The 8,908-nt window shown below is 52.8% G+C and overlaps 1 protein-coding gene across 1 annotated transcript; it reads left to right on the forward strand.

The window, feature by feature from the left end:
• The first annotated feature begins 7,385 nt into the window (after positions 1-7,385).
• LOC102978740 (protein FAM163A) lies at positions 7,386-8,589 on the forward strand. The gene is made up of 2 exons (XM_007104670.2): positions 7,386-7,504; positions 8,112-8,589. The coding sequence occupies exons 1-2, from the start codon at positions 7,412-7,414 to the stop codon at positions 8,520-8,522; spliced, it is 504 nt and encodes a 167-aa protein (XP_007104732.1). The 5' UTR covers positions 7,386-7,411; the 3' UTR covers positions 8,523-8,589.
• The last annotated feature ends 319 nt before the right edge of the window (positions 8,590-8,908 follow it).

The following is an 8,908-nucleotide window of genomic DNA, read 5'->3' on the forward strand; positions in this document are numbered from 1 at the left end:
CCTTACATTTAGATCTTTAATCCATTTTGAGTTTATTTTTGTGTATGGTGTTAGGGAGTGTTCTAATTTCATTCTTTTACATGTAGCTGTCCAGTTTTCCCAGCACCACTTATTGAAGAGACAGTTTTTTCTCCACTGTATAGTCTTGACTCCTTTGTCATAGATTAAGTGACCATAGGTGCATGGGTTTATCTCTGGACTTTCTATCCTGTTCCATTGATCTATATTTCTGTTTCTGTGGAAAGTACCATACTGTTTTGATTACTGTAGCTTTGTAGTATAGTCTGAAATCAGGGCACCTGATTCTTCCAGCTCCATTTTTCTTCCTCAAGATTGCTTTGGCTATTCGGGGTCTTTCATGTTTCCATACAAATTGTAAAATTTTTTGTTCTAGTTCTGTGAAAAATGCTATTGGTAATTTGATAGGGATTGCATTGAATCTGTAGATTGGTTTGGGTAGTATAGTCATTTTCACAGTATTGGTTCTTCCAATCCAAGGACATGGTATATCTCTCCATATGTTTTTGCCATCTTTTATTTCTTTCATCAGTATCCTACAGTTTTCTGAGTACAGGTCTTTTGTCTCCTTAGGTAGGTTTATTCCTAGGTATTTATTCTTTTTGAGGCAGTGGTAAATGGGATTGTTTCCTTAATTTCTCTTTCTGATCTTTTGTTATTAGTGTATAGGAATGCAAGAGATTTCTGTGTATTAATTTTGTATCCTGCAACTTAACCGAATTCATTGATGAGCTCTAGTAGTTTTCTGCTAGCATTTTTAGGATTTTCTATGTATAGTATCATGTCATTTGCAATCAGTGACACTTTTACTTCTTCTTTTCCAATAAGGATTCCTTTTATTTCTTTTTCTTCTCTGATTGCCATGGCTAGGGCTTCCAAAACTATGTTGAATAAAAGTGGTGAGGGTGGACATCCGTGTCTTGTTCCTGATCTTAGAGGAAATGCTTTCAGTTTTTCATCATTGAGAATGATGTTTGCTGTGGGTTTGTCATCTTTGGCCTTTATTATGTTGAGATATGTTCCCTCTATGCCCACTTTCTGGAGAGTTTTTATCATAAAGGGGTGTTGAATTTTGTCAAAAGCTTTTTCTGAATCTATTGAGATGATCATATGGTTTTTATTCTTCAATTTGTTAATGTGGTGTATCACATTGATTGATTTACATATATTGAAGAATCCTTGCATCCCTGGGATAAATCCCACTTGATCTCCACGGCATGTGGGATCTTCCCAGACCGGGGCACGAGCCCGTGTCCCCTGCATCGGCAGGCGGACACTCAACCATGCGCCACCAGGGAAGCCCATCCCTTTACTTTAAATTGTCTTTAGTGAGAGAAATCTGCCCCTGCCCCTAGATTAAAACTTGTGCCAGCCCCATTGCTTTTTAAAATTTTTATTTATTTAATTTATTTATTTTTGGCTGCATTGGGTCTTCGTTGCTGCACGCGGGCTTTTTCTAGCTGCGGTGAGCGGGGGCTACTCTTCGTTGCAGTGTGCGGGCTTCTCATTGCAGTGGCTTCTCTTTGTTGCAGAGCACGGGCTTTAGGCGCACAGGCTTCAGTAGTTGTGGCTCATGGGCTCAGTAGTTGTGGCTTGTGGGCTCAGTAGTTGTGGCTCACGGGCTCTAGAGCACAGGCTCAGTAGTTGTGGTGCCAGTCCTTGAGGCATGAAAATGTCTGTCCTTTGACCTCCAGCTTCTGGCTGAGGCAGAGAACCTGGAAGTGGTTGGCCCTGTCCTTGTGGAAGGTGGCTCAGTGCATCCCGTTAATGGTTGAGTTCCCTCCCCAATACAAATACACCCAGTGGGGCATGTCCTCCTCAGGACAGTGAGCAGGGGTCCAGAGTCACCACCAGGGGGCGTCCTTCCTCCCTCCACCCCACCCCCACCCCATTCCCAGTGTAGGGCCTAGACGCTCCATGTTGAGTGGGTAAAGAATTTTGGCTTGAAGGGACCCCCCAGTAATTAGACTACACTGGATTCCTCAGTAGGGTCTCACCTCCCCTTCCTCCATCAGCACATCAGCATGAACTTACCCATCCAACTGTCTGGTTGGTGCGTTGGCCTGAGGAAGTCGGGATATTGGAGTAAGAGAAAGGGGTGATCAGCTCTGGGCGCTGGGAATACGGACAGGCACAGGAAAGAATGGGGAAGGAGATGGGAAAGAGGTGTGTGGGGCCAGAGAGAGGGGGATCGGCCATGCAGCCAACAAGGACACATCCACCAGGGGACAGGTCAGTATTCTCCAGTGGAGCATGAAAGAGGCAGCTGGACTCTCTTCCCCCATTGAGCCTCGCTTCCCAGAGCAGGGAGTGGCTCTTGTCCTGATGGTGCATTGGGCAAGGGTTCCGGACGGCGACACTGAGGGAAGGAAACAAGGACGGGATAGGATGTGGCCTTAGAGGTCTGACCTCAGGTTCCTAGGCTCAGGGACCTCAGACCAAGGCAGCCGTGGAGATCAGGAAACAAGCCCCCTTGGGGATGTCCACTCCAGAGTCTTGGGGTCACAACCAGGTACCAGCATGTGCCCATCTGTCCTCTCAGCCTCCTTTTCCAGCTCTCACTGACCTTCCCCTCTCTTCTCTGTCAGGGACTGACACCCTTGGCCATGACGTGCCCCCAACTGCTGTCTGCTCAGGCACAGCCTGCGTGACTGGGCCGTCGCTGCTCCAGCTGTTTCACGTAAGTGTGAGGCACAGGAGAAGGTGCCCGGATGCTGGGTAGAGAGAGGTGTTGGTGGAGAGGGAGCTCCAGAAAGTCCTGGTCACAGAGGGAGGGCCCCAGGGGTCTGCAGTTGGCAACAGGTTTGTCCTCGTTGGCTGCCCTCAGCCCCTGAGTTGGTCGCTACTGAATCCATTCTGTCCAGAGCTCCTAGGCCCTGCAAGGGATCATAGGGACCTTGTTATCAAGGCCTCAGGAAATTAATCAGGCAACTAGTGTGACAGAAACTCCACAGCACTGGCCCTTGGGTCCTGACTCAGACACTTGCTATTGTATGACTTCAGGCAAATCGTATAAAGGTCTGGCTTTCCCTCCTGTGAGTGGGGTTTTCGTATGGTTCAAAGGAGGTGTGTTAGTTATCTTTCGCTGTATAACAAACTGCCACAATTTAGCAGCTTGCAAGAACACACATCGATTATCTCACAGTTTCTGTGAGTTAGGAATCCAAGCATCGCCAGCTGGTTCACTGTTTCAGGGTTGGTCATGAGGCTGCATTCAAGGTGTCCCCTGGGATTACAGTTTAATCTGAAAGCTCAACTGGGGAGGGATTCACTTCCACTCTCACTTATGTGGTCGTTTGGTTCCTTTTGGGCCATTGGATTGATGGCTTTAACACCCTGCTGTCCATTGGACTGAGGGCCAGAGGCCATCCTCAGTTCCTTGCTACATGGGCCTCCCCAGAATCCAACTTGCTGCATCAAAACCAGCCAGGGCGAGAGCTGACTTACAAGAGGGAAGTCAGCATCTTTGAGAATCTACTCACAAGGTGACATCCCATCCCCTTTGCTGCATTCTGTTAGTTACAGGCAAGTCACAGGTGGCACCCCTCCTCGAGGGGAGGGGAGTACACAAGGCATGACTGCCAGGGGAGAGGCTCATTTGGGGCCATCTTAGAACCTGCCCATCATAAATGGGGACAGAAATGGAAACACGTTGTAAACTGTACAATGAATGCTGTTTAGATTCAGGGAGTTATTGTGATCGTTTGCATCTAGTTGCAGAGAGGAAATAAGCACCCCTGAAATCATAGAGAGCCACTGGGTGTGGGAATTTCAATGCTAAGTTGCGCCACCAGGACTGGGCCCTCTGGGAAGCTGGCTGGGACCTGGCTAGTTGACCACATGCACTTCACGTTTGCCTTCTTGGTTTATGACTGTCAGCCCAGACTTAAGTGATCACAGAATGTCTGGGCCTTCCTTCTCCGCACAAATAACCATGTCTGAAGGATATCTTAGAGGTTACAAGGGGCCCCCACATACATGAATCTTTTTCCTGAGTTTTTTTGTAATCTCTCTTTTACCATGAGAAAGAAGGTCAGTTTCCAAGATGGGATGTCCGCTGAGCGGCACAGTTGGGCCCTGAATGGGCCTTCAGCCCTGTGGCTCTGCCTGCACTGCAGTGCTCCCCATTTCGAGGCCACTTCTGCTGTGCAGTCTTCATGGTACTGAAAGAGGGAGGCCGGGCATGGAAGGTAAAGAAGTGAGGGCACTGTTCTTGTATGGCTTCATAATTCCCCGTTCCCTAGAGTAGAGTAGACCACTGCTGCCCCCTCCAACTTCAGGTCACTAGGCCTCTCTGTCTCCTGAGCAGCCCTCAGGGGTGAGCATGCAGGGGAAGCGGGGGAGGGTGGAGTGGTGTGGCTGTGATGGTGTGTAAGTCCTCCCAAGGCTGAGGTTCACCTGCCCGCCCCCAACAAATACACCAGTGAACCCTGAAGCATGGTTCACCGTGCATTTGGGCAAAGTCAAACTGGTCTTGAACAAGGATGCTCTGGTCTGCAGATCAGATGTGAGCGGAGAGATACAACTTGCTGCCCTCTGGTGGCAGATCAGAGTCATTACTGCCAGGCCTGTGAAAGAAACGCAGTATGGTGAGATCATTACCAAACTTTTAAGTACCCGCTGTGTGCCAGGCACTGTGTATAATGCTGCAGGAGGATAGGATACAGTATAAGATGCAACTCCTGATCCCAGAGGACTCATAATTTAGCACAGGAGTCACGATGTTCCCGCATGAAATTCGACAAGCACCCTACCAAGACAGGATTTGAAAAGTGGCACATGGAGAGGCATTACCGTAGAATTCCAGCAGGAGAGAGTGCATCACGATGAGGCAGTCAGGGAAGGCTTCTCAGAGCCTTGAAGGCTGGGCAGAATTTAAATAGATGGAGACAGTGAGAGCATGCTCTCCCCTACTGAAACCCTTCAGGAACCCCCATTGTCTTCAAGAGAGTTAAATCCTAATTCCTTGCCTGCCTTACAGCCTCTCCAGCTTCATTCCTACCCCCAGCCTTCCCAGATTCCTTAAGTTCCCGGAGCCTCTGTGTTCTTTCACACTCCTGGGCCGTGCGTTCTGCCCTCTCCACCTGGTCTACCGGACAAGCCCCCATTCAGCCTTGAGGAGTCAGCTCAAATATAACATGTTCCATGGAACGTTTCCCCAAGTAGTTAGCTGCCCCCTCCTCTGTGTTCCCACAGCCCCTGGTCTGTGCATCTCTGGTTCATAAGGTATATTAAGTGTGTTTTCATCACTTGGCTATAAGCTTCTTAAGAACTGAGACTACCTGATGGGTAGAGGATTCGTGCAGGGGGGACAGTGGGCGGTGAGGAAGAAAAGATAATTGGTGGTGAGCATATGCAGGGAAGTGGGAGAGGGCAAAGCCTCTGAAGCTCAGTCTAAAAGTCTGCACCCAGATAAATGTGTCCTGCAGGCAGTGTGGTGCCACAAAGTCTCCAGAGTAAGAGCGGTGCAGGGGCATGACGAAGGGCTAACTGTGGGTGATGTGAAGGGTGCTCAGAGACAAAACCAGCGAGATCTGTTAGGAAACATTTGCACCAGTGCAGGTATGCGGTGCAGAGTCATAATTGGTGTGAAGAACAGAAGAGACTGGAAGAAACCAAAGAAGAATTTGAGGATTTGAAAGTCTGGGCATCTCGGGGAACACGCCACAGCTTTGTCAAACTCTAATATGCAAATAATCACCCGGGGCCTTGTTAAAACGCAGGTGCTGACTCATTAGGCCTGTGGTGGGGCCTGAGATGCTACATGTCTAACCAGCTTCCAGGTGCTGCCAGGCTGTGGTCCACAGACCGCCCTGTGAGCACTTTGAGTGATTTAGAAGCGGAGCCAGGTGCACACAGGGCTCCAGGAGCACAGTGGTGAGGAGCAGATGGTGTCTTTGGCTGAAGACAGGTGCCCCTTCCCCAGGTGAGCACAGCAGGGCGCCCGGCTTCCTGAGCAGCTGGCGTTCCAGCCCTCACTTACCCTTCGAGTAACCAACAGCCTGCAAAACCCTTTGTGGCAGCCCTGGTGGAACCACTAACAGAGGGGTTGCAGGCGGGGAGCCCACTTGGAGAGAGGGTGATGACAGCCTGTCATAATTGGGTTCGAGGTGCCAGTGGGCCTCTGAGGGACAAGTCTGTCCACGAGCAGTTGGAGACACAGCTGGAGCTGCAGATTTGGGACCTCTAGGCCTGTTGATGATAGAGCCCATGGTGAGCGAGCAGGGTGAGGTGAGGTGGAGCTCAGGGATGAATCTAACCCTTGGGGCCTTTTTCAGGCTAACACTCTTCTAACAACATCTCCGTCCCTTTCATTGTCTTGCAGGTCACCGTTCCCTTTATGAACGTAAGTGTCCACGGTCATTCCGTCGTCAAGATGCCAAGTCTCCTCACGCCTTCCTGCTCCCTTGACACAGCCCACCTTGGTCCCTGTGTGCCTCGGGGGTCGGGAACCCCCGTTCAGTGGCCTGAAAGGGGAGTCGGCCCTCAGACAGCCTCACGTCCGGAGCGCGCCTCCACCTGTCAGCCCCCATTAGCGGGACCCATCTGGCCAGCCTCGCCCCAACCTTCCAGGGCCCAGAATGTGCCTGCCGGCTCCCTCTGAGCTCGCCTGGCCCTTGCTTTCCCCAAGAATTGGAAAGAGAGGAGATGTGCCCCTCAAATGAGTTGGAGCCAGGGTGGAACTTCTGAGGTTCAGACCCTGTCCCCTCCACCTGGGTCAAGGGCTCGGGCACCCTCAGCACTTGTGCCCCAGAGGGCAGTGGTTAGGAGCATGGCCACCGGGGTGAACCAGGCTGGGTGGACTCTCAGCCACATCAGTCAAAGCCCCAGTTCATCGTGAGCGAAATAAGGATAATCAATAACTATCTCCAAAGGTTATTTTTTTTTCAACAGGTTATTTTGAGGGTTAACTGAGATAACCAGGGGAGTGCTTCACACAGTGCCTCACACAGACTAAGGCCTCAGTGAACAGAAGTTATTATTCTCTGTGTCTTGGCCCCGTGGGGTAGGGGAAGGGGTGAGGGTTAAGCCTGATGTGAACAGAGGGGAGAGGGGAGAGGAGAGGGAGAAGAGGATTAAAGCAGAAAGACAGCAAGAACCTTTGAAACTGGATGGAAACAGAGGGCAGAATCACACCTTCAGTTAGCTCTGTGCCGCCTCTCTTCCCTTCCGCAGCTATAATCCCCCCAGGTTAGGCTGGCCCAGGCCACAGCTACCCTCTGTCTTCAGGAAGCCCCTGGTGTTCCAGGGCCCAGGGCCCTCCCTGCTCTCGGGTCCCCCATGCCTTCAGCTGAGAAAGTTCCAGGAGGGCTCCCGGCCCCATGCCCAGTGGGGCAGCTGCCCCTCACCTCTCCGTGCACGTCTTTGCAGAGTTTGATGGGGTGTCGGGCGGATGACAGCGGGAACGGTTGTGATCACTGGCGGAATTCTAGCTACGATCATTCTCCTCTGCATCATTGCCGTCCTGTGCTACTGTAGGCTCCAGGTCAGTCCCCTGCGCCTGTGGCCAGAGGCCACCAGCAAACCACTTCCCCATCACGGGGGCAGGACCTGGAGGCCCACTGCGGGCGTGACAAAGCCCAAAGCCGTGGAAGGTGGGAGGCGTAAGTCAAGGGGGCTGGGAGTTGGGGGGCTGTCAGAAGGGAGCTATGTTCCCCTCACGCCCTGCACACTTCGGGCACCCAAGAGAGTGAGCTGGGAAAATACCGGGTCACTGTGTTGTGTCTCCCGCGCGTCTGAGATTTCAGGAGTGGTGGGAAGGGCACCGTGTGGGGAGACTCTGAAAGCAGCTCCCCGCACCCCAGCCTGTGCTTAGTAGGATCTGTATGTCCCTCCCTGTCTGCCTCCCCGCCTCTCTCAGCCTCCGCCTGCAGTTAATGCACTAGGAAGTAGGGGGAGGAAGAGGGAAGGAACTGGTCTTGCAGGGCTGGGAGGACATCGCTGTGGACCGTGGGCCTCTGGTGTTGAGTTTTCTCTCCAGGGCCAACCAAGCGCCCGGTGCAGGGTCCTCAGCGGAGCAGGGCCGTGGGCACCTGTGCACACCCAGAGGGGGACATTCAGCCCTCAGGCAGCCCTCCGCACTCTCCCCTCAGTATTACTGCTGCAAGAGGAGCGGAGCCGAGGATGCAGGCGAGGAAGAGGAGGAGGAGCTCGACCTGCCCGCACACCGCAGAGGCCCCACCTGCAACGCCTGCAGCTCCCAGGCCCTGGACAGCCGAGGCGGCCTGGCGCCTCTCACCAGCGAGCCCTGCGGCCAGCCGTGCGGGGTGGCGGCCAGCCACTGCACTGCCTGCTCCCCGTACAGCTCTCCCTTTTACATACGGACGGCTGACATGGTGCCCAACGGGGGCGGAGGCGAGAGGCTCTCCTTTGCTCCCACATACTACAAGGAGGGGGGACCCCCATGCCTCCAAGTGGCAGCGCCCCAGAGTTACCCGGTGACGTGGCCAGGCTCTGGCCGTGAGGGCTTCACCAATCCAAGGGCTATTAGTACAGACGTGTAACCCCCTCCACCCCCGCCATGCACCAACGCTGCTGCCCCAGCAGGAGCAATGGGGACAGCGGACGACACCCCCCAGCACGGCCCACAAGGACTGTCTCAGTTTTTCTGGCTTTCCTTTTCCCACAGTGGAGGGCTCACCCAGATTCAGGCTATTGAGGGCATTAAGAACCAGGGCAGGGCCTGGCCCCGCGGTCCACAGGTGGTGGCCTGACAGGTCGCGTTGGCAGCTTAGACAGTTTCTCTGTTGGGACTGTCCTCTGGCCAGTGCCAGCACTGCCACCACCCTGTCACTTCCCTCAGTCCCCTGGCTTTGCCGGACTCTGAGAAGAGAACAGGAGCACCAGGGGAAAGCTAAGCAAAGGCTCTGGAGGTCTCCGGAGTCCTTGG

The sequence above is a fragment of the Physeter macrocephalus genome, chromosome 4, assembly GCF_002837175.3.
Source record: "Physeter macrocephalus isolate SW-GA chromosome 4, ASM283717v5, whole genome shotgun sequence".
NCBI lineage: Eukaryota > Metazoa > Chordata > Mammalia > Artiodactyla > Physeteridae > Physeter > Physeter macrocephalus.

Bases quoted from the DNA above. Each gene is read 5' to 3' on its own strand.
- LOC102978740 (XM_007104670.2), top strand. From the start codon at position 7,412: ATGACAGCGGGAACGGTTGTGATCACTGGCGGAATTCTAGCTACGATC. The intron at 7,505-8,111 runs GTCAGTCCCCTG...CTCTCCCCTCAG, and splicing joins TGTGCTACTGTAGGCTCCAG to TATTACTGCTGCAAGAGGAG.